At 31.4% G+C, this 27176-nt stretch overlaps 2 protein-coding genes across 2 annotated transcripts in view; both read left to right on the top strand.

The window, feature by feature from the left end:
- LOC128163022 (sodium-dependent multivitamin transporter-like) overlaps positions 1 to 3738 on the top strand; it is a 28395-nt gene extending 24657 nt beyond the window's left edge. Inside the window, exons 13-17 of the mRNA XM_052826481.1 lie at positions 9 to 95; positions 487 to 674; positions 2247 to 2347; positions 2459 to 2577; positions 3197 to 3738. Coding sequence (XP_052682441.1) covers positions 9 to 95; positions 487 to 674; positions 2247 to 2347; positions 2459 to 2577; positions 3197 to 3274 — 573 coding nt within the window. The 3' untranslated portion in view covers positions 3275 to 3738. The remainder of the gene's footprint in view (positions 1 to 8; positions 96 to 486; positions 675 to 2246; positions 2348 to 2458; positions 2578 to 3196) is intronic.
- A 5193-nt stretch (positions 3739 to 8931) lies between these two features.
- On the top strand, positions 8932 to 26825 carry LOC128163020 (sodium-coupled monocarboxylate transporter 1-like). Its single transcript, XM_052826477.1, has 17 exons — positions 8932 to 8977; positions 14818 to 15190; positions 15807 to 15875; positions 16651 to 16702; positions 18250 to 18317; positions 19475 to 19555; positions 21159 to 21232; positions 21521 to 21658; positions 21922 to 22057; positions 22459 to 22547; positions 23080 to 23192; positions 23764 to 23834; positions 25074 to 25160; positions 25566 to 25774; positions 25912 to 26012; positions 26111 to 26229; positions 26525 to 26825. Exons 2-17 carry the CDS (start codon positions 14849 to 14851, stop codon positions 26624 to 26626), a joined length of 1851 nt encoding a protein of 616 aa, XP_052682437.1. The 5' UTR covers positions 8932 to 8977; positions 14818 to 14848; the 3' UTR covers positions 26627 to 26825.
- Positions 26826 to 27176: the final 351 nt, after the last annotated feature.

Genomic DNA, 27176 nt, shown 5'->3' with positions numbered 1-27176 from the left:
TACTTTAGCTTGCCCATATGGTAATGACAATACCTACCGCTCCATACACAGGGATCATCCTCTACAGTATCTTTTGTACATCTGCCACATCAGCGGTAAGGTATAGCTAACAAAATACAAAAAAATGGTTATTATGCAACTTCGTACATATAAGATATGAATGCTCGTTGAGGAAGTTAATATGATAGAAACAAAAAAAAAAGAAACCACCTTTTCCAAAAAAAAATGAATAAATTTTCTCACCTTTTGTTCATGTATTTATATACTTTGTACATAAAAGTTTGCACATTTAGGAACTTTTGATAATCATTAACGGCATAACATGTATCTAACATGTATTGTGAAAGTGTTTTACTTGTAGCTCTTAACTGGACTTACAGCTTTGATTAATTCAGCATAAAATGATTAACAGGTGTATATAATTTTATGATGATTTTTATTTATAGTTAAATGTACACTAATAAATACTTCTCTTCGTTTCTTTAGGGGGCGTTAGCGGGAGGCATCGTGTCTTTAGGGTTCTATCTGTGGATGGCAATCGGTAATATTGTTCTCAGTCCCCCTAGTGTAGAGAAAAAACTGGCGACAGCTCCACTAGACATGTGTTTCTTGAACAGTACTCTGGTATCCTACAATACAACTACCGCTGCATCTACATCAAGCCCCATACCTTTGTAGGTTTACATGATATTGTTATTAATTCTATACTGTTTGACTTGAATTGTTGATTTTTTTTAAATCATAAAGATGATCATTAGTATAAACTTGGATAAAAATTTCTATGTATCTTAAAGCCTAAAGGGGCATATTGTCGTTAACAAAATATTTTTTGTTGGAAATTCTCTGAAACTGTTGGACATAGAAAGTTGCAATCCGATGTTTGAATAAATTTGGGTTTCTCTGAAAGGAGTACTTGGCATTAAAATATGTTTTTAAAAGAAGTCGGTTTCTTTTTCACCAAATGAATTATTTGAATGTGTCAGAAAGAGAATCAACCAATGACAAGTTTCTTCCTACCATAAACTGGTTGCGTTAGTTTCTACACTTTCTTTTTTTCTAAAAAACTAAAATCCAATTTTAATTTTTATCATATCTATCAATTGCTAATCTAGATCATACGATTTTTGTTTTGCGCATATGATTTCATTCCTGAAAAAATCAGAAGAATTGACGAGAAATATTTTTGTACGTGATCTAAAAAAATTTTTAATTAAGCCAACCAATTACAGTTGCTCTAGGTTAAAAGTAGATCATATAGCGTAAAATTTAAGTGATTAAAAAGATGGCTGATGTAGTGAAGAGATATTACCAATTAAGGACACCACATAAAAGAATATTTAACGATTAATGATAGGGAAAAAGTGTTTTATATATATATATATATATATATATATATATATATATATATATATATATATATATATATATATATATATATATATATATAATCCAAAATGAGTGAAAGGTGATATCACACAGTATAAATAATCAAAAAAGAAAAAGAAAATTATATATATATTATATATATATATAAGAACATTATATTACACACACACACTCACACACACACACACACACACACACACACACACACACACACACACACACACACACACATATATATATATATATATATATATACACACACACACACACACACACACACAAAAACACAAAAAAGCTCAAATATGTGAAAACAACAATTTGTGAAATAAAGAATTATCCTTTATTAGCATCAAAAGATTATTACTAAATGTGTGTAAAAAAAAAAATAGTAGAGACAAAATTGCAATTGTACCCTGTTGTTTAGAAGTGCTAAGATGTATTAATTTTCTCATTTAACTACTGTGAAATTAACTTAATTGTGTTGTAAGAAAATACCGCAATCCACTTACAACATAATCTGAAATTTGGTAAAATTAACTAGCTTAGGGTAGGCAACCGTGTGCAGAAGACCGAGTTCACTAAAAAATTGATAATCATTGTACTCACCCGATTCACAAAATTGCATTACGTCCATTCTGCATATCTGTGCAAGCAACCGATTGTTATAGTTTATTAACATACAATAAATTATAAAGATTAAAACTGCAAAGGAAACTAACTGCCAAACGTTTTGTGATACTACATTTTATTAACCATTGATAAGTTCTATATATTGTTTTTTAAGGCGCAAATTATGGTATTTATTTCAAATACTAATGTTTGTTAATACTTTACTTCTAATTGTAATTATATAATTACAGGGAAGGCTTCAATCAGATCTATGGCATGTCTTTCCAGTGGTTCGATTTCATTGCTATAATCCTCGTCTTTGTTGTTGGGTTGATTACCAGCAAAATTGTTGGTAAGCAGTTGCAATAGACATGCAATTTTCTCACCTTTCCTATGTTGTGTGCACATTTCTCTGTCATCACAGTCTTATTCAATGGGAGTTAATATATTGGTTCCTCGTTAGGTGCTCCAAGGGAAGAAGACGTCGATGCCAGGTATGTTCTGTGCTTTACGGAACAATTTTTCCCATACCTTCCAGAAAAAGTAAAATATGTGCTATCTTGTCGATCAACAATACCAAAGGTACCTATAATTTTACACCTATTCTTATTCCTTAATATTTTTATTTGTTGTGCCTCTGCCTGTGATAGACCTTCTATATTTCGATAATTTCATTGTTGGCACAATTAAAACCTGAAACTGGAGTGTTCAACAGCCCCACAAAGTTGCTTTGCGCCGGGCAGTAATAAGTTTGTATCAATCGAAATGTGTCAAATGACATACTAGTACGTTGTTGGGGCACGGACGGGATTTGCATCATGAAAATATTTAACTGCACGTACAATAATTGAAACATAATGTAAATATTAGTACATGCAGGAAGGAATCATTGCTTGACTTTTAGGAGATCATTATTTTTGATATGTGATCAAATTTAATATCATTAAATCATCTGAACTTTATAAGATTTATTTGCGCCAAGATCGAAATGATTTCACAAAAGTGACTCCTTATTTAAAAAAATTATTCTCTCCTTCATAATGAAATTAAATAAAATCAAAAAAGCTATGGATTCGTATTGAATGCAAATTATGGCTTGTTTACTGAACATGCTTACAGTTAAAATAATATTAGTTGAAAGATTATAATTCTTTGTTAATTACGTTTAATATTTAGTCATGACATGTAAACCCACTTACAGAGAAGAAAGCAGATAAAAGCCGAAGAACGCCGATATAATGTGGAGATGGATGAAAATGTACTGTGTGGCCCTAATTGAGAAAGAAAAAAGGAAGATTTGAAAGAAGACTTTTAATTTGTCATTCTTGTTTAAACGCTTGAAAAATGGAAACTAAAGAGGAAACGCCTGTAATACAGTGATTCATATATGGATAGTTGTACGTGTATATGCAAAGTGAATAGCTTCAAGTTAATTGTATGCTGGTATATGGTGACTGTCTCTCTGTATAACAAATGTACAACATATATGCTTCTTAAATATACTGCTATAAACTTTTCAACTTTCATGATATAATAACATTTTTTAGGGATTTTTTGCAATTGCAATTTTTTTGTAACCGTTACGCTTCCATGCAAATTATTTTTACTTAAATTTTTTTCTTAATACGCAGTAATATGTTTGGCTTTTGTAATTATATACTAGAGTTAAAATTGTATTTTCTATTTGCATTGTTTTCTGATCTCAACTAAAACATTAAAATCCAGAAAGTTTATTTTGGTTCACAATGTTTTGAAGATGTTTGGAGTCCATAAAAATCATACTGTGAAAGTGCTATTGTAAGCAGTAAAAAAACCATAAATTATTTATATTTTGCACATAAAAATTCCCTTTAAATGAATGCATGGTGTACCATGACTGTTTCCGGGAGGGAAACTAAACTGTTTCCAAAAGGATTTGAAGTTTTCAGAACATATCGATAAAAATTTCACATTTGTGATATAACAAGAAAACTAATTCAAAAATGCAATATACAGTGGTTGCAACGTTATTGTTGACAAACGACACGCACGATTCCGATACACGAACGATCACCCACGATACACGTACGACACGCACAATACACGGACGATCACTAACTTACTGAATTTTCACGATACACGAACGAAAACGATAAAACACGCAACCGAAGATTCTACACCATTAAACACGCAAAATCAAAATTAATTTTTAAGATTAGAATTAAGGATACGTATTGCTTTAATTTGTATTGCTTTATGTTTGTGCTTTATTAAAAAGCGGCATGTACAGTAGCCATGCACTGTTTTATATATTACGAGTAAACAATTTTACACATCCATACAAAAAAATATAGGATTCATACTCAAATTAATCTTTTTGTGTCCATAAAGAATAATAACTTAAGTGTAAATGAAATGAAGATAATGCATAAACTACACGAAATTATATACATACAAGTTGACTGTTTATGTAATCCAATTCCCTTACGTACGATTTGATTATGCGGGATAGAGGTAAATTTGTTACCTTGTTACATAGAATTTCGATTTTACACATCCAATATTTTTATTATCTACAGAACATAATTGATTTATTTCTATTTATTCTAAATTTTTAAGCGTCTAAATAAATTTTATTTCAAACAAATGTTTACACAATGTACCAGATTGGGAATAATCGTTTAGTTTAAAACGGGAATGGGTAAGCTTGGCCGCTTTCATTTAACGTGTCGCTCATTCTAAAATGATCTAAACTATGTGTCAAGACACAATGATGCTTGGGCTGATTATAAAATTATGCAAAAGAACTCGACCGAACAAAGAATTGAATGAGCTGTGGAAATACTTACTAAATGTATTTAACGACGAAAGAGAAAATAAATGTTAACACCTGTCAATGTTCTTCTATAAAAAAAATTAAAAATTCACATTGTTTTACAAAAAGTACTTGTCGTTGTTTTAAGAATAAATCCTAACATTCCGTAAAAAAAGTTACAAAACGAAAAAACCCCACGAACACGCACGGTAAAAAACGGAAACTAATTTTCCTGACACACGCACGATCCCGCACGTTACACGAACGATCACCCACGTTACACGAACTATTAACCACGATTGGCTTGTCAACAATAACGTTGTTACCACTGTTTATTTAATTTCATGTTCTGTGCATTTTTTTTAAATATTTTGTGCAAATTTTTCATCAACATTTATTGTTCCACTTTCAAGTACTTTTTAGCTCACCTGAGCTGAAAGCTCAAGTGAGCTATTCTGATCACTTTTTGTCCGTCGTCCGTCTGTCCGTCCGTCCGTCTGTAAACTTTTTACATTTTGAACTTCTTCTCTAAAACCGCTTATCCAATTTCAACCATATTTGGCATAAAGCATCCTTATGGGAGGGCAAATATAATTTCAGAAATAAAAGTCCGATCTGTATTCAAAGCGAAGAAAACCTTGAAACTGTAGAAAAGGGGGGTGTATTTTTAAAAATCTTCTTCTCAAGAACTACTGAGTCCAGTTCAACGTAGTTTAGCATAAATTATCCTTATGGGAAGGAAAATATAAATTGCAAAAATTAAGGGCTAATTCTGTTTCAAATCTTGGTTATTACGAAAATAATAATAAAGGAAAGGCGTGTTTCAGCTTCGGGTTCGGCATCCGGTAAAATGGGTAGGCAAGACTTGGCCTCGGCAAAACAAAAGATTGGCAGTTATTAATCTGCCATTCTCATTAAAATTTCAGGATATTTGATGGATCAGTATATTTGTATTCGCTGTAAATATTGCTGCAAAATAATGCGTATTTGGAATTGACGAGTGCCGATCTGCCCCGGCTTTTATTTCGCCACGGCCCGGGTTTGCATACCCATTTTACCAAGACTCGTATTCCATACTTCTAAAACGAGGTTCTTTGTTTAAAGCAGCCATGACATTATACGAAAAAGGGTCGATCTGACTACGATGAATTTGCTTTTTATGCAACAGTTCGCGTATGAAGGGAAATTTTTGAAACATGCAAAATATGTTGGTGCCGATTTTGTGAAGTAAATTGAGGCTAAATATTTCAATGCGTTGACAGTTTTCACACATGACGTTGGTGTTAGCTTGTTCTGATTTTCGTTTCCTTTTCATTATTTATGCTTTGTAACCTGGGAACTATCTTCTGTATTTCGTGATTTTTACGTATCAAATCAAACAGAGAGTTCGGTAAATCAAACAGTTAACTGTTTACCTGCGCAAATTAAGCAAAATCTGATGTATCAAAAAAGTACTGAAATACAATTCATTCTATCGGTAATTCTGCATTATCTTTTGCGTAATGGTAGATTAATGCAATAGGTTTTGTTGAGATGCTCGGCATTTTCTTGAGTTTATTCAGTTTAAATAGAGTTTGATATCGCTGACGGAAATATGTAGGTATATACATGTATATATATGATTCATTTCGAAAAAATAAATTGTGTTCTTTATTTGTTATAGTGCATGTTTCTTGTGTTTAATTGTTTACAATTTCTATTTACTAACCATATTTGAGTGTTAAGCTTCAAATTATAAGCAAGATACAGAGATTTGCTCACAATTCTATGTTTGTATACAGATCTTAAAAACTAAAGATTAAAAAGTTAAAAAATTGTCAATATTTATTATGAAAATTTTCAAAGTCGATTCTTCCAGAAACCAACTTTAACAACTTTTTGTATTGTAAACTTAACCTTTTTTCGTCATTATTACTCCTACTGTACATGTGATCCTTGACTGTATTCGTGTACATTTGTATATACTGATTTTGAACCTCAAATACCAGTGAACTGGTCTTGAGTGAATAAAAGAATTGAAAATCTTAGGCCATTCTTTTTTTCCATTTTAAATGCTGAATTGGAAATACAAGTTAAAAATCTTAAGCTGAATGTAATAAACTCATGTGAACAAAAATGACTCAAACCTAGGCGAACTGTGAGCTCTGTATCTTGCTTATAATTCTACGATTGACGCTGAAATTTTGGTTGAACATTAGAAATTATATATGAATTAGAGTATGTTAAATACTTGTACAAACAAAATAAAAGAATGATATGCTGTATATACCTACTCTCTGGGGTCCCCTCTTTATACAATAAATAATGTGAAATCTACATCAATTTTGATAGTTTTACAGACACGAGTAAATAAAAACGACATCTTTAAAACAGTTTCCATAGTTCTGACACATTTCTGTTGCGGGGATAAAGTAATTATCGCTATTCCTAAGAAAATATCACAGCAAAAAATTATCCTGGTTTGTACGCGAGGTAAATAACAGTCATTTAATTATAATGGAGGAGACAAATAAAATTTTTGAATGTTTTTAATTTGAGGAATTGAGCACACTGAGGTACAATTTTCTTCTTCACATCTATACATGTAGGATTTTGTAAATAAAATACAATAACTATTATATTTATTTTTAAAAAATACAATAACTAGTAAGTAGTTGATGAAAAAAATGTACACATATGCTCTCATATATTTTGATCGCTTTACAAGGGGGGGGGGGGGGGGGGGGCAGAACGAAAATATAGGGAATTGGAAGTTAACAACTTAACAGTGTACCCCTACCAAATGTTTAATTTTATATCTTGCGTAGGATTTTCTTATTCTCAGACTAGTAAAAAATAGTATTTAATGAAGGTGTAATGTCAAAGATTACGTGTATGCAAAAATAAGTGTAAAATTGGAATACTTGACAATATTTATTTTTTGTTATTCTACCGAGGGACCATATGGCACAATATTATTTTCATGCATTGTAACGAAGTATATCATTGGTTCTTTTGACATCACGTGTCAAAGTATAGAAATGCAGATTGACCCGTACTCTCTAAAAATAAGCTTTAAAAACTCAGATTGACCTGTACTTTCTAAAAATAAGCTTTAAAAACTCAGATTGACCTGTACTTTCTAAATATAGAAATAATTTTGTTTTAATCTTGCCAATTCTTCTTTGGAAAATAATATAACGAATGTAGCCCTTTCACTCGGTCAATCCATAGATATATCGACTTCACAGAAAAGCATATCGACCTTGCACTTCGTGCTCGGTCGATATGCGTTTCTGTGAAGTCGATATATCTATGGATCGACCTCATGAAAGGGCTATATTTGTATAATATCTTTTGAACGCCCATTGTTGCTCAGGTGAGCAATGTGGCCCCATTAACCTTTTGTTGTACTTGAAATAAGCTAAACATTTATCTTTGTAAGCTTAAATCTTAGTTATGATTATACACGTATATTGGAAATACATGAAAGATCAATTTTGTTTTTTATTTTTACACCAAAGCTGTTGTTATAACTAGGCCATGTCTGCATTTACTAGTAGCACATTACCATTCCTCCGATAAAGTGTAAAATCAGACACTCACTTCATGCGATTGGAAATTACAGTCAAAAGATATCATTTGCTTAAAACAGGACATTTAAATTAGGTAAAACAATTTTCCTTACATCAAATATATGAGGGTATTTTCGTGTTTAATGTGAGAGCTGTCGATGAAGCTAATATTTGAGGATTAAAAAATATACGTTTTTACTAAGCATTCTAATCATTTCTATAGAATACAAATGTGGTGGAATTTGATAATTAAAGAACCAGTTGCTTATATAATGCTTTACTCTCGTTGGAAATTATGCATTCATTACGGTCAGTTTAACTGACGAATAAGTACAAGTAACTCGGGCAATAATTCTGCAGATTAAAGGCAAGCACGAAGTGTATATATAAGAATTTAGTGCAAATTCAATTTATGATACATTAATATGTGTATGTATATCAAAATGAGAAATTATCAGGAGTCTACTGCAGGTTTGAAATAAAAGTATTTCCTCTCTAGAGTTCATTGACCAATTATCCCATGGCCTACTCTTCGTTTGGGTTCACCGACAAGCAAATCAAAATTTTTACGTCCCTAATGTAGGTTAATGTTACATGTTCAAGGACTCGCTGAAGTACAGTTGACAGTAAAACGGTATGTACAATTTTATGATTTCTTAACATAATTGTTCAAATGAAATGTGCATTTACCTACATTTAATGTTCATTATGAAACAAATGTGCTGCATATTTGCAAAAGAAAATAGTTCACGCTTAAGTGATTTCTTACATATGTGTCAAAACGGGAGTGTTCTGACAACCCAAATGCATCTCGGTCATTCTTCATAAGAAATAAAGTGCTATAATATTGATATACATGTGATATGCGATTTTTTTTTTAAAGATAAATTTGTATAGCACACAATAATAGTATATACAATGTATATCCTACAACAGTGGTAGCATGTTAAAACATTTCGGAAGTCTTTAGTCTTTCGTTATAAAGGCTTTGCAATGCTTTATGAATTTGGATCTTTGTAGCGTTTATACACATATGATTACCTCTAAAGACCTGCTTTATCAAACGATAAGCTAGATAGTTAGCAAGATCGCCAGGGACTTTCACGGGCTAATCACAAACATCCAAGAAGTTGTGGTATATTTGTTTGTGGTAAAAAAAATAAGAAACCTCCTATATTACCAAACACAATCTTTGCACGAAATTCATAAGTAAAAAAGACGAGTGTCGCGTTTACTATATACGCAGTATATATATCTTCATGATAATCGTGCCAATGAAAGATTAATCAACGAAGAAAGAGGCAATTTCTTTAAACAAAACATATATTTTAGGTAATCAAACTTTAATTAAAATTAAACAAACTATATATTCAACTTCTCTCCTATAGTCTTACATCTAATAAATGCATAGTGAAAAATCTTTATGCTATAATAATATTGTATTCATCAAATCACATATGCCAATAAATATGGATTCAAATTATTTTAGTTATCAAATAATTGAAAACGGTAAGTATTATCTGTAAATATTTTGCGTTAAGATACAATAATAATGTAATAAGTATCCAGTCTTGATTAGTATAATTATGGAATAAAACTTTAAAATTACGCTAAATATGATAAAGTTTCAGTAAATGCAAGCAATACCTAGCCTTATCAGTAAGTGAAATTAGATGTTAATAAAATAAGCAGTTGATCCCTTAAGATTCAGGAAATTAATTTTTTTTTAATTCTGACTTTCTTTATTTAAGACACGTTAGCAATAAACCTTTACAGAAAATAATTAATGGGAATACTATGTCTTTGTTAATTTAAACATTGGAATAGAGCTTAATAAGCAATCGACGCTGTAAATATATTAAATTCTGATAGCGATTACATGTAAGGATCATTATTAAACTTTGTAACTACAACAGGTCAGAAACACATATATCTGTTTTACTCTATAAGCAATGTTATTTCTATTAATCTTAGTTTATCATTTCAATAGACAACGCTGACATCAAAACGAACTTTTTCAATAATTTGAATAAACCTCAGAGTAGTTTTTGCTGATGATGACATTGCACTGTACAAAATGATATTTTGTTTCTTCTTTTAGTGTAGTTAAATTATATCCTTTGTGGTAGGTAGGGATATCGAATTAAGATCAATTCTATGTAGCAAAAATGACAATAACAAACCGTGCACCATCTCAAAAGTCCATAAAACGAAATCAAATTCAAAGCAGAGCTACACAGAGCTTTAAATAGATAGAGGTAGGATCAGGTGCCTAGGAGGAGAAAGCATCCTCTGCTGACCGGTCACACCCGCCGTGTGCCCAATCTCATATCGTTAAAAATGCCATTATCGCGAAAAATGTCGTAACTTGAAGAAAATATCATTATCAGGAAAAACGGAGAAAATTCATGGACAATTCGGTATTCAATCAATAGTCCAGAACAGAACAATCACGGACCTCTGGAAAAAACCCATGGCCAGTCGCAGGATCAGTTGCCTAGGAGGAGTGAGCATCCTCTGCTGACCGTTCCCACCCGGCGTGTGCTCTTTGTGGTTATCGGGAAAAAAAATACAATTAGGTGATTAATTATGGTCTAACAATTAGTATGAAAAACGTCAGTCACCATGCGACCTGGTGGAAGATTGTATTTGCTGACAAGGTCGTTGAATGGACCATAGAACTTCCGAAAAGATGACTTTAAGAATCATAGTTTATAAAAGGGTCTGACTATGCAGTCACCAATTTTCCTTATATTTCATACATAGACACACCTAGGCGTAAAACGCAAAAAACCCACTTAAAGTTGGTTGGCTAGTGGTAAACGGTTATCAAAGCTAAAGATGGAAAAATAGCAAAGCTTACCTAATTTAAAGCCATATTAGAAGGTTTGCCCACTAATGTAAACTATCAAAGGCATAAAACAGCCTTTGACCTATTTTTAATTTTTTAATTATATCAAAAAATTAATGGAGAAACCAATAATTTAAAAATGTTACCATGAAAACCGTTACAAATTTTTGAAATCAGTTCTTTGCGGTTATTAACTAAGCCAAAATTGGAAACTGTTAAATTTTTACATCCATATCAATGTCCATGCAATATATACAGTGTATTTTGTTATAAAAATTGACATTCGTTGCTATGGCAAAAATAGGAAAAACTGAGAAATTGAAGATGATTTAAATATGCTTTAATTCCTGATTTTAGAAATTTTTTGCAATTATTTTAGTTGGAACCTGTAAAAATATATCTAAGTTTTCAAAATATACCACAAAAAAGTTTGTTATGCAACAGAGAAGGGTTGTTGCTATGGAATATTAAGTTGCGTAAAAATCACACAGAAATTCTTACGTATTGAAAAGTCCATAACAACGGCAGTTATTTTAAGAAAATTTCAGATTTTTTTCAAGTGTCATTAATGTTAGGGACTTACTTTATTTTTTCTTACCAATTGATTTGATATATTTATTCATTATAAATGAATAATATCCATTCAAAGATGCCTAAAAATATTGTAATTTTCCTTATATTTAAGCTTGTTACCATAGCAACGGTTCTCAATTTTCATATCTAAATTCTTAATTGCAAAATCATAATAGTGTTTACCAAAAAATCCAAGATTTGCAATTTTTGTTCAAATTAAATGAGGAAAAGAGATTATAAAATTTCTGTTTAGTAACCATGGAACGCTCTAAAAATATGCGTTTCTCCATGAATTTTTTCTTTCTTTTGAAAAATGACAACTATTTTTACTAATATATTCTACCCTGGAAACCCCAAGTTGTGCACATTACTCATGATATGTTCTCCAATAAGCATTAAATGCCATTTTTATATCTTTACCCTCGGTTTCCATTGCAGCGGGACCACATAGCAACAAATAGATTGTAGTAGGCTTTTTTACTCACCAAAGTCTATCAAATTGTCAAGTAGGAAAAAATCTGTGACTATGCGTGGCCGCCGATTTTGATTCTTACATGTAATTGATCTTAATAGAGAGATTAAGGATTTGAACGTGTACGTCTTGTGGGTACGTCTGGAAATAGTAGTATGTTTACACGTACCTGTACGTTTGTGTTAATATGTTTAATAAACTGTTAGTGTAAGTGAACGTGTTAAGTAACTAGATTTAGTGCTTTCGACATGTCCAGTTTACGCTAACAGTATATGAAATAATTTTATGAATTTGATGAAACCAAAAGCACAGTCGTCCTCAACTTATCGTTTGCTTAACATAAAACGTTTTTAAACACAAAGTCTGTATTTCTAATTTTCTATCAAAAAATGCTTTAAGTATTTACCTCCGTGTATTTTTGATTCTACAAATCTAGAAATTATGACGTAATGCACATGAAATTAGGGGATTCCCCATGCACATGTACTCGTACAGGTTCAAATGCTTTACCTCTCTAATATCGTATTGAAACAATTTCTTGGTCGAAGTTGATTTTGCCTTAAAGTGTTAAAAGCATTTGAACTTGAGCAAAGTACAAATGTACATGTATATGAGACTGAGTTAAGCTAGACTTGTTACAATAAAATGCCTTTATGGCAATACACTAAACAATGTCAAGGCTAGCCTACTTGTCGTGTTCCCAATTCGTCAGTACATCCTCCCTGGCGCCAAATTATCAAATGATTAGATCAAGTACTCATTGATCTAAATATATCTAGTTTACATCGACCATTCAGATTGCCAAATAAGATCATTTGTTTTATTGTATCAAAATACATGGAAATCGGTATTTGCAAGTGAAATTTCGAACATCGCTGCAACGTTTCCTATATTGACATGTCGATTAGGCCTAGGAAAAAAAATTGTTTGTTTCCGCTTTCCCGACCGACCCTTGCTTTTACCCCCCGACTCAAAACTTTTTTTTAAGGATTTTTGATGGAAAATCGTTTATTGTCGTTTTTATCCGATTTGGAAAAAAATTAATACTCAAAATTTTGGTCACAAAAACGCTTGAAGTGGTTACTGTAACTCAAACGATTTGTTTCAAAATGGCTGTATGTTTCCATGTGTTGTAGATTTTAATAATGCTCTCATTGTTGTCAGAGGAAGTATCTGATATATAATATCAAGACCAGCTTAATAGTAAGGAATTATTTTAAAAGTATTTCTCAATTTATAACATTCAGCAGTGTCAGTATCTAACCGGCATGTATGGATACTGCAATATTAAAGAAAGAAAAATATTTGAAAAAATAAAAAAAAAATCCGACCGACCGACCCTACTTTTTTCAGCATGAAAGCGGAAACAAACCATTTTTTGTTAGGCCTTAAGACCTTACATATCTCCCCGATATAACGGACTTTTGATAAAACTTCAGTGACATGCTGTATATTGGTAAACTATTTGATAGTTAAATTGATTTAAAATACCAGTAGTGTTGTAACAGCACAATAATTTCTATTTGAGTTTACATGCATTTGAAAGAATACATCGAAAACCTTGTCAAGTAATTTTTTTGAAAACCACCAAATTAAAAAAAATATTTACCAAGCTATAAAGAGAAAATGCTTTTTTCTGTTTGAATTTTTTTTATCTGAGTGTAAAATGATATTAAGGAATCTTACAGTTAATGCATATTGATAATTATTTGCTGATTCGTTTTAGTTAGCATACAAATCGCACAACGCGTGTGTCGCAGACATGCACCGGTTTCACTGCACAGCACATCTAGATACAATGAATTGGACACCTTGAAATAGAAATAAATGTCACGATTGAATATATTCATTTCAGTTCTCATATCACTTAGAATATTTCATATGAAGTTTCAAGTAGAAGAATGTCAAATGAAGCTTAAATTACAGAAGTCTATCACATTTCACTTTTTTTAAAAATCACACATTTGGTTATGACCGTAACCTCTAAGTGCATCTTTTTAAACGCACTAAACGTTAGGGAAACCATCCATTAAAGTCATCTTATCATGCAAAACTGAAACTGAAGTTGAACCCAGTTTGATTATTTTTTTGGTTTGAGTCGCCTAGATGACTGCACGATTTTGTCCGTCGTCGTAAGTGGTTTGTCGGTCGCTATCAATTTTAAACTTTTATTTGACAAAATGTTGTCAGTCATATTTGTGAAAGACATGTCATAATCCTTAAGTGGCAATCAATTCCGGTACAAACCGTTAAAGAAATGATGTAATGTTCAGAATGGCTTCGTTTTTTCTCCTGGCCATGGCTATTAGGCAGTCAAACACATTACATGTTTTTGATAAGCAAAAGTGTTTTCTCATAATTGTAATATTCATGACCCCAGTTTTAGGGATTCTTGAGATATGGCATTACGCTTGTGGAACTATCCCAATTTGTTGGCATGAAAACCTGTTAATTGCACTTTTATATTTGAATTTACTCATTGTTTTGTTGATTATGTCTTTTTCAAATAGGCCCATCATTGGTTTTTATAGTGGTATTCTTTTCCAATCGTTTTTCTTAAATTTTGATTAATTTTCAGCAATTATTTCTTGGAAAGGAAAACAGAGAGAATGCTAGCTGAAGTGAAGTTCTTGGTGGCAGATTACATTGTCTGTGCACTTGCATTATGTGTATCCGTCAGCATAGGACTCTACTACGCTTGTTCTGGAGGTCGTCAAGTTACGACGGCAGAATATCACCTTGGAAACCGAAACTTAAATTTCCTACCAGTTATGTTTTCCTTGATGGTGACGTCACAATCATCTATTTTGATTCTGGGGGCACCGGCTGAGACCTACCTTTATGGTTTCCTGGCAACGTTCATTGGTTTTGGTTTCTGGTTTGCTTACTGGTTAGGCGCCAGGATAATAATTCCTGTCGTCCATCCACTGAGAATAACCAGTGTAAACGAAGTAAGATGTTGACGTTGAATAATGATAATGAATTAAACTTTATTTTCAATTTAAGGCGGCGTATTTAAAGTGAAATCTTTGACTCGTTCCAAAAATAGATTTAAGGTGCATAATTCGACTTATATAAAACTTAATTGTAAATAAAAACGATATTTCAAAACACCTTTGGTTTATGATTAAAATGTGCACATAAGTTTATCTGCTAAAGAACACAAATATTAATAATGACCAGATAACCCCAGCTTTTGAATAAGATCTCCTGGTGGGCATTGTATCTAATAAAGAATTAACTGTATACTGGAATAATTCTAATAGCTAGCTACAGAGCTCATACAAGTATAAACTGGGGTGGGCAGTTTCTGCTTCATTGACCGAAGCGGTAGCTATGAGATTTAATTTTCATAGTTCAATTCTCTATTCTACCGAACAGACACCGAAAGAAAGCTTTAGTAATAACAATAAAGTGAACAAAATTTGAACGTAACGTCATGCGAACGATTGTGGCGCTATCTTAAAAAGTTAAAAAAGTGTAAACTTTTTGAAATAGTTCTAAAAGAGCATCACAAACAGATACTGAATTTTTTTGCATTGAAAGAATTTCGTTATTTATTTCTAGTACTTTGAACTGCGATACAAAAGCAACCGTGTACGCATCTTTACAACTATCCTTTCTTTCATGTTTTGGGTGAGTACTATTGAGAAAATAATGTGCCTTTATTTTTACTCGAATAGTTGAATAGCATTACTTGATCAGGATACTTTTAAAAATCAATTTCGAAATAAATGTTAAGGCATAATGTTTTATTTGGAGGTGACTTTAGAGGGGCATGGTCACTATTTTGGTCAAAAATTGTTTTTCCGATTTTAATGTTTACAATGCTTCAATAAGGCATTTTTTTTTATAGGCAACCAAATTTTAAGAGTCATTTGTCGAGTAACATATATATGCGATTTACAAAGCCTACAATTCTTTGCTATGTAAACAAAACTTTTGTGTTACATTTTGAATGTTTAAGTAAAAATCCAGTTTTATACATAAAATGAATGTGTTAAACGTTAGAAACTGTTTATTCATGCTTAAAATGGATAAGATAATACAGTATACAAATCTGCTGGAAAAAGATTTTTACTGGTATATTGAACCCATGTAAATAAAAACAGGACACGAGCATTGTTTACTTGTCAAAGAAATGTGAGCCCTGTGTCTTGCTCATAACTCTACAACTGACTCTCAAAATTCACTTGATAATTATAAATACATTCCTAAATCATTGCAAATAATGACAATATTAAAATTGAATTTGACCAAAATCGTGACCATGCCCCTTTAAGAATATCAAATAGCTTAGTACTTGGATATTGAAGGAATACTGAATCATTTTGAATTAGATGGATATGTATTGCTAGATATCAATAAAAGTGAAGAGATTATTTTACAAATGTTGTATTTTACATTTCAGTTTATATATCTAGGTATTGTTACATACGGTGTTTCTACAGCCATAGAGTCAGGCATGTATAATATGGTTTCTTAAGAAGTGCTTTATCTGTATTGTATATAAGTCATGATTCACAGTTTGCAGATAAGATAAACAAGTTTTCGCATACCATTTCCTAGATTAACATCATTTTTTAAAATTTTGGTTTTTTAATAAGTCTGTTGTTATTTTTCTTAAACCAAACCTTGAGACTTTTTAAGAATAGTGCTGGTTGAATTTTTAATGACGGATCACCTTATTATTAGGACAGTGAAATTTTGCCCTTTTTGTAACCTTTAAATTAATTAAGTAGAATAAGTTTGAATTTGCCCTGTGATACCATGATTCACTCACAAATATAGAGGGAAATTGAAAATTACAGATGAATCGTATATTCATCTGTAATTTGCAAATTAAGTTCAGAAATGCCATGGGGAATGCAGATGTGCCAATAGAAGAATACTGACCCCAAATTTTTGTGTTGATGATGTGTATAAACAAAAAAAATCAACACATAAGAAACTGAGACTTTTGATCGCATGAACAAACTCCCTTAAGGAGTCTCGGGGGAGAATGTTTCAAACATACGATTTCCTTTAAATTTTTTACAGTGAAATGTCAACTTATGAGTAAACTATGTGCAAAATATAAAGTAAATTGAAAGGATAGTTTATCTGTTTGTCGCGCTCAAATTTTGGTCGTATGCCCGATTCATCACCGACATTTTATATAGGATTATACAGGAAAATGAGGGTTTTCATTTTCAATTTCATATTTAAAGAATTACAAACATACGATTTTCTTTAAATTTTCAGCGATGGAAGGTTAACGTATAAGTAAACTTTTTGCCAAATTAAAACGAAATTGAACGGATGGTTTTTAGGCTATCCGTCGTCATAGTTTGATCCTATAAACGTGCCGTGCCAGCCATTTTACATTATAGAATTGTATAAAACAAAAGGATGTTTACGAATCAAATTTAATTTTTTTTGTATAATTTTTCTGAAATAAAAACGTTACAGGATAACCTGTATCATTGAACATTTTACTTTAAATTTGTGTTTTACAACAGTAATGCGCAATACCCTGCGCAGAGGGCGCAAAATTTTAAACCCGCTACCGACCTTAATAGCTTAATATCTTATGTTTAAGATTTCACTTATCATATATATATATATATATATATATATATATATATATATATATATATATATATATATATATATATATCTTACCTCCTCCTAAATTGTAAGAAAATCATTGGCTAACGTGGAGACTACATATTTTCATACATAGTCAGTAGAAAATATTACCCCTTTCGAGCATTATGAGGTAATTTTAAAGCATTATGACGTTGTACTCAAATTAAAACTTGAAATATTATTATAAAAGCTTGATTTCAATTGTTTTATCAACTTTTCATCATAAAAAAGACAGTAGGTAAGATATAATTGTTACATGGTTTGTAGTTGACCTAATATGGTTCATACATATGGAATTCACTGACCATGTATAAACCATATTAGATCAACTACAAACTATGTAACTAATAATATTGCGCTAGTTTCTTTTTTGTTTTAGTTTTGGGTGTACCGATTTGGCTGTGTGTGGTGATTGTGTCTATTTGTAGTATGATATATACCGCTATTGTGAGTATATTCTATATCATTCTCTTTAATACAAGGCCATACTTTCTCTATCCTTTGCTAACATAATTACCAGCTACATTTGCTGGTGTGACCTACATGTAGCAATAAATGTTTCAAAATATATGTAGATACAAGACTCTTTTCTGGTAATTGTTCTTTAAACTATCAATTTGCTTATTAGTGATTAAGTATCATATTTGCTAGGCGTTTGACATTTGTTTATAAATGAGCAATTTGAACATACTTGAATGTAAAATGATAATCGCACTTGGTAGAAGCATTGATAAAAATGTGTTTGTAACGGCTTCTTATTACAAAAAAGAATGATTTTTAGAATTTTTCGATGCACTTGTGTGAACTTATTTTAATGGTTTTCTATTTATTGCTCATTTCTGCGCAAAACAAGAAACAAAACAAAAAAAAACCCCAAAAAACCCCAAAAATATTTACATAATTTGTATAGTTCCCCCTATGTTTGCATTGGGAATCTGCGACGTTCAATGTCCTCTTAACATACTAAACTTTATTACCGCGCATGAGTACAAACATAAACATCATCACGCAATTTGTATATTTTTTTTATTGTAAGATTAAAATAGTTCAAACTTACATAATCATTTTAATAAAAGAGATTTTTTTCGTCATAAAAGAAAGCTAAATTACATGTTATATGTAATTTCCATCTTTGTTTTATATCTCTGACTAAGAGTGTATATAATGGGTTTAAAACGTCTATACACAAATACTTGTTACAAATAAAAATCATTTATTTAATTTCATTTTGGTAGGTTTCGTGTTGATTTTGTTCTGCATCTTGTATCCGCATAATTACAAATTGAGTGACATCACGCATGTATACAATGACCGTTGTCACATATGAAACGGTTTTTAAAAAATGAAATGATCTTAATTTCTTGGAACAAATTTCAATTAATTTAAATACATGTATTTGATTGGCTATGATTTCTTAGATTCACTTTTACAAATACTAAAACCTAAAACCAACTGAATTTCACATTTCTATGGAGATAATTTTCTATCGTTAAATAGTACCTAAAAAATTCAAGACCATTTAACTTGTTCATCTGCAAAAATGCCGATAATATACCAGAGAAAATATTATTTAGTTATATACTATATTTATATTTTTTTCAAAGGGAGGCATAAAGGCCGTAATCTGGACCGATGTCATACAATACTGGATCATGTTGGCCTCAGTATTAGCGATCCTAATACAGGTACTTGGTAATTTTGTTTTTTTTTTTATTAGAGACAATTATCTTTTCTGATCCTAGATTATCTGTTGTCTGTTCATAGATTGCACTCGGCGTTGGTATTCTTTCAGATTTTAATTCTCTTTTCAATACCCACTGGGTCGATATCTGGCACAAAATATATTTTAGTTTACATGTTTTTCAAGCTCCTAAGTCGTCTGCAAAGCGCGGTGATAATCTACAAAATATCTTCTTGTGACAAAGGTATTACTTATGACTCTTTTTATGTATGGTAGACTAAACGTTTTTTTAAGCCATGGGTCACACATGAAAGAATTACAATGATACCAATTTTTAAAAAGATGGTTTGTAGTATGAAACAGTTAAAAGTTCAGTTCATGAACACCCTGATGCCTTTGAGGCAGAGACCACCACAATTTTAATATAAAATTTCAGGTGTTGATAGTTTATGCTAGTTTTTCTTAATTTGATTTTACAACAAGCTAAGTTTTTTTTTAAACCATTACGAGAAGAATTCAACATAAACATGGAAATTATATGAAATGGAAATCCAATAAAGAAAATGGGGAGGTAGGAAATGGGGATTTTGCCAATTTTTTGATAGGTATGCAAACAAGCAAAAAGCAAATTAAAGCCTTTTGTTTAAATATTGACTTCCAGAACGTAAAATAGTCAAAATAAGGTTAAAAAGTTACACAGTAATGTATGGAAAAATCTTTTTCTGGTAATATAATTAAACAGAGATTGAACAATCTTTTGTTTTTATCTTGAATACAAGAGATTACATACATACAATTACAAGTAATCATATACAATGTGGATGCGAAAAAATAAATTTGCAGTGCTATTATAAACAAGCTATTAAAACAGATTACCCAAGGCTTTTTTAAAGGCAAGTTACAGTAAAAATATCTTTATCAATAAAGATTCATTTTCAGACTAATGTGTGGAGATCATTATGGCCGGGTACACGATCAATTCCAATAGTGTCCGAAGGTCACTGTTGATAGATTTGATGACGTACCGACTGTGATGACCACCTAATACGGTCAAATGGTTCCTTTTTACTCATATTCACAGTTTTCTCAGTTATTGTGCGTACAATTACAATTATTGACAAATTTATATATACAGACATGTAATTTTGATTATGCACATTCTGATCGTGTTATAACAGTGAACATGTACGTCATTTGACATGTATCGGTTTTCAAGTGATGCAATCAATAGTGATAACCTTGTACATTAAAATAATCACGTGATGTTTTGTAACGCCCATTTTGGACCATGTGCCGATTATGAAATTCTAGAATTAACAATGTTTGATCTGTAGTTTAAATTATCAAAGATTAAAAGAAATGAAAATGAAAAAAAAAATCAAAATAAATAGGGAGATACAAGAAGGTAATAAAATACATTTTTTTCCCACAGAATATAAATAATACTCGTTTAAAAGTAAATATGACCAGGATTAGGAAATAATAAAAACAATTTAATAAGTACATTTAAAGCAGCGCTTTAATATGATTGATAGAAATTAAAGATACTCTGAGTGAAATACGTTTCCAATATTTTCCATTCTTTATGCGTTTTTCCTGTATAACAGGGATCACTGAAGGTCGGGGGCGGGTCTGAGGTGATCCGTATAAACTCAAAAGGAAAGAGGCTGGATATTTGGAAGTATGTATATAAAATCATGATGCAGTATATTCTATGGAGATATTCAAAACCATTTCATTTGAAAATATAATAACTTATAATTATCATAAATAAACATTAATTGATACAAATGAAATTTTATCAATTAAATAACAAGAAAATGAACATATTAAGATGAATTTATTTTTCCAAGTAATTTGATATGTAGAGTATTTCATGAAATCGATAAACTTGCAGGAAGGTAAATTGTGTACATACATGTACATCGAAGTCAATTGTCGTACTTTAGTATGACTTTGTCCATTACAGTTTCAGTCTCGATCCGACGCTTCGGTACACCATTTGGAGCTCTGTGATAGGAAACACCGCAAAGATTGGCTTTTTCCCGTTCGCCCAGTCCTCGGTACAGAGAATTGGATGTATGCCTACAATCAAAGATGCATACAGGTAACTTATAGTATGATAAGTTCGTGTTTTGTAATAGTTTTATATTGCTACAAGCTGTTGTTAATACAAATATAATTGTTTTAACACAATATTTCAAAAGTCAAAAAACATTTCTGTTATATGAGAGAGAGAGAGAGAGAGAGAGAGAGAGAGAGAGAGAGAGAGAGCTTGCGTATTAATATATAAATGCAAAGTTTTTAACGCGATAAAGATGTTAGGCTATTGGCTGTATATCTAAGAATCTATTACATTTATTTTGGCAGAATGTTTTACATCGTTGCACCCCTGATGTGTTTATCTTTCCTTTTGGCGGGAAGTATGGGCCTTGTATCCTACGCCTATTTTGTCAAAGTAAGATGCGATCCATTGGCATCAAAGTTTATCAAAAACCCAAATCAGGTATGTCACAATTACTTATGATAACTATATCTCTATTTGTATGTCCATGATACACAAATAGAGAAGAGATCATAATCAAAACAATATTTTGCAATATATTCTGCGGTTTTACGAGAAAAAAACGTTGCAATTTTTCTAACAATTCTAAATGATTGCACTCTGTTTTTCAAGCTCGTAGATATACGCTTAGAAATACACTACCTCTCTGTAAAACAACACATCCGCTCACATTTTATAACATAACATGTATTCTGTTCGAACAAATAAAGAATGGGCTATTTTAATTGGCAAAAATCATTTTTTGGTCTTTCAGAGATTGGTGTTAATTGTTTTATCTTTATGTACTTTTTGTACATGTAAGCTTAAATGTTATGCATTCATATCTTTTTACATATACACAGATACTACCCAGCTTGGTGACGGAGATATTCCAGGATACACCCGGAATGACCGGGCTGTTCATTGCTGGACTTCTCTGTGCTTCGTTGAGGTGAATACATTTTATTCTAATACTGTTTATGTAATTTGTATTATGATTTATTTATACCCCCTAATTTATCCTTTAAATACGATATGTATTTCACAGTTATGAATATATAGGAAACTTGATATTAGATAAATCAAAACGCACATTTTTAAAAAAAATTAAATTTAAAAGTAATTACAGATGAGAAATTTAAACAAATACTGTAAATATAGTTTTTTTTGGCTGTGTATTTTATATAACGTTTTTGGAGTAATGCAGCTTCTGCTAAATCAAGTACAACGCCAATGCAATCTGTATATGTGTAAAAATATACTGTTACATTCGGGAATACGCTAGATAAATTTAAATCCACGCCAACTGTAAAATTTGTTTTTCCGCCAAATATTGTATATGCCAAATATAATACGTTTACAGTATTGGTTTTGTGTTACATCCGTTGTAAATTATATTTGATTTTGATGTACCCCAACTCATTGTTATCTGTTTGATGCAACCATTCTGCTTGTAAATGAGATTGATTATAAAATGTTTTCAGTACAGTGTCGAGTGGTTATGCAGTAATATCATCAATGACTCTACAAGACATCCTTAAGATGAAATGGCCAAATCTGTCCGAGAAAAGGTCAACTATAGCTTCGAAATTGACAGGTAAATATACTAATATTTTACAGGTAGCTAGCTTTGAAGATACATGTATTAGAAGGAAGTTTGGAAAACACACAAGAAACTCACAAACTATAATAGTAGTTTACAAATTTTGTATTACTCATTCCTCAAGATACTCATGTCTCAAAAAAGGGTTAACAGTCAACTAAATATTCAAATTGATGCATTTAAGTCCTTTCAAATGAACATTTATGAAATAAAAAATTTGAATTCACAAACAAAATTTACAGACTTCATCAACTTTATACAATTGAAAAATGAGTATCTACTACCTCGTTGGAAAAAATATTGGTTAACAACATATTTGGTTCATGTAAAGTTTTAACTAAGACAAATGATATTTTTAAGCAATTAAGCACGACATAGTTTGTGTATATGATAAAATAAAACCAGATTGCGGTCACTGTACATTAAACGCAGCGCAGAGTGGATTACCCAAACTTCAGGAAAATGTACATTGCAAAAAAAAAAAAAAAAAAAAAAAAAAGGGAAGGCATGCATGTTACATGTACATGTATTGCATCCTTTGTTTGATATCCATTTCTGTTTTTAGTGCTTGTTATTTCAATTTCAACCACTGTGATGGCATTAGTGCTTGCAAACATCAAAGGGACTCTGCTTAAGGTACTTTTTTATTTATTGAAAAAGATTAGTTCGTAATGTATTAGTACTTTAAAAGTGTTCATTGTATCGCATTAAAAATTCCTCCTCTCGTAACTTATTGATTAATTAATACTTTTAAAATAGTTGCACTCTTCATTATGTCAACGAGATTAGCAAAACCTATACGCAATGAAGTTTTCCCATATGGAATAACTGCACGTCGTAAAAAAAAATATAACAACTGCATTTCATGTCAACACATTTTTATGCAAAAAACCTTTTTTTTTTCAAAGCAGGGTACCACTTTAGTACATAATATAATAAGCAATATTTTAATGATCATTCAATAATTAAACTAGAAAGCCACTAGCCCTCTGCACTATGGCAAGTAATTATAACCGATTCGGAAACCATGGGTTTTTTTTTAAAGAAAATTTTACCACACTCGGATATATTTCATTCGCAGAGAATGATAAGGAATTGTACATTTGATTACATTATTTTCTGTTTCCATATCTTTTTAAATACGAGATGCAGGCGCCTCCGCCGCAGTAAACATCACAACATTGAATCGGGGATAACTTTACCAGTGCCGCATCTGGGGGCCCGCCAACAGCCTTTGACTATATAGTCTACGATTCTACGTGTTCGATGGAATTGAGCAAATCAATTTCATTCACCGTCGTCACGAGACAAACTTTTGCACATTTCTGCATATGTTGGTGACGTCGACATTGGGGCCCTCGATAGGATATTTTGTGCGTTAAAACAAATGTTTACCTATGTCAAGTCAAAATAGGCATCTAAAGAACCATTCAATAGCTAAATCATAATAAAAACAGATATTTCATATATTTTTAACTGTGTTATGGTGTTGTAAAATAATACCACGGTTTGGGATTGACGGCCCACGAAACATTTTAAAATTTATGGCATATCTATTACTTAATAACCAACGTGCTCCAGTTAAACCATCCAATCAAATCGAATTCAGAGCTAGAGAGCAAATGTTCATTCGCCAGTTCTTTGATGATAAACTTGAACATTGTTGGGGTCTTTTTGATGAGATATAAACAGGTGTTCTTGGTAATAAAGCCCAAAAAATACAAATTCACTTAAACTATTAATGAAACTTCGAGTGGATAAACGCAAAGTTTCAATATATATCTAATCGTTTTGCAAGAGTTTTCCTTAAAAAGACATATGTACTGTTTTTCAATTAACTGGTGTTGTTCTAATTCTGCTTTTATTTAACTTTAGCTGGCCCAAATGGTAATGACAATACCTACCGCTCCATACACAGGGATCATTCTCTACAGTATCTTCTGTACATCTGCCACTTCAACGGTAGGTTAAACTTATAAACATTTTGTCAGTGTGTGTCTTATCAATAAACAAACTGAGATTTGTCGTCCAGTGCTTGTGTTTCCAAGTATGCTTGTTTCCATGTAGAATGTAGCATAAGAATTTGTTTAAACCTTTATTTGCATTATTCTTTTGTAGAGACTTGTGTTTTGTGCGTTTACTTTATGTTTATTTTTAGTCACCTACATGTACCGGCGAAACCTATAGATTTTAAACGATTCATTTTTCTTAAAAAAATTATTTTAACCGAATTATTTCTAGACCTTTTGGCACATTACCAATTGCTTTGGGTGTCCGTAGGGGTAATGATTATGCAACACTCCGAATGCTTGTCATTCATATATTCACTTAACACTAATTAATGACGACCTCTCTTTGTATCTTTAGGGGGCTATTGCTGGGGGCATCATTTCTATGATGTTCTATCTGTGGATGGCAATTGGTAATATCGTTGTCAGTCCCCCCAGTGTAGAGACAAAACTGGCACCAGCTCCACTAGACATGTGCTTCTTGAACAGTTCTCTGGTATCTTACTCTGAACCTTACAACGTATCTAGCTATAGCGCTGATGTATCAAAACCGGATCAATCTTCAATGTAGGTTCATTCGTCGTGTGCACATATTGCTTGGTTTTTAAGGTGATGCAACCCGGTTTAATATTTACTTTTCTATACATTATGAGTATATTTCCTACATCTGTCAACGGAATCAACATTCCGTGTGATTATTGCAGGGAAGGCTTCAATCAGATCTATGGCATGTCTTTCCAATGGTTCGATTTCATCGCTATTATCCTTGTCTTTGTTGTTGGGTTAATTACCAGCAAAATTGTCGGTACGTAGTGTTTTGCATTTATTTCGGTTTTTTTTTCATTGGAAAACACTTTTCTCTGTCTACAGTCTTAATCTTGTGCTTTTTTTTTTTTTACCAAGGTTCGCCAAAAGAAGAGGATGTCGATGCTAGGTATGTTCTGTGCTTTACGGAACAATTTTTCCCATATCTTCCAGAAAAGGTGAAACATTTACTATCTTGTCGATCAACAATTCCAAAGGTAACATTTAATATTTCATAGTAGTATACTTTATATATGCACTTTTTGTTTGGATTTATGAATGCATACACTTGTAATTCTACATAATCAATGTAACATCAGTTAGGGAAATTTTTTTGAATGTCTTATTTTCTTCTTAAAATCAACAATTCCAACATTGGATATCGACAGAAAGTTTAACCAGTTTTTATCTTTTAAATAAGATAGATTAAATAATGATACCTTTATTTAGTACTTAGTACATTTGTGTAAACTATAATTCTGTAGTTGACTTTGGACTTTTTATCTTTTACAGAGAAGAAAGCAAATAAAAGCTGAAGAACGCCAAGACAAAAAAGAGATTATTGTACTGCACGAACAAAATGCCAGTAATGAAACTAGACAGTATATTGGTTGATGCATGCTCAAGTGCTTCGATCTTAAACTCTCCGAGAAGAAACTCTCAAATGTGATAAATTAAACATCTAATATTCATGCTTACACATAAGATATAAACTGTATCCGTATATCCTGAGCATCTATTACGTCGCTACAGTTAACATATATCTCAATCTGTTGTATCATCTATACTACTATATTAAAATAATATAGTTAGACTCGAATTTTTGGCTTTTAATACCAATAAATCGGAAGAGTACTGTCTTTTTAAACATCATTGGTACTTTAAGTAAATACGGGAGATAACTCTAACACAGTGTGCATTTACCATGGTCAAAAATCCCGAGAGTTGGTGTGTATGGTACATGTAAATTCGAAGCGAGTATAAAAAGTTGATGAACAAGTGTTGGAATCGATCTTCAGTGATGTGAATTTGAATATAAATTTTAGATTTAAGATATTTACAGCCTCAAAATGGTTTGTGATGAATAATTTGACTGTTATTTTCAATGCAACTTCATTAATGTTATCCAAAATCGTTTAGAACGGTTCTGCTATTTTCTGCTACA

Source organism: Crassostrea angulata, chromosome 9, assembly GCF_025612915.1.
Source record: "Crassostrea angulata isolate pt1a10 chromosome 9, ASM2561291v2, whole genome shotgun sequence".
Taxonomy (NCBI): Eukaryota; Metazoa; Mollusca; class Bivalvia; order Ostreida; family Ostreidae; genus Magallana; species Magallana angulata.
This window is presented reverse-complemented; position numbering and strand designations above follow the sequence as displayed.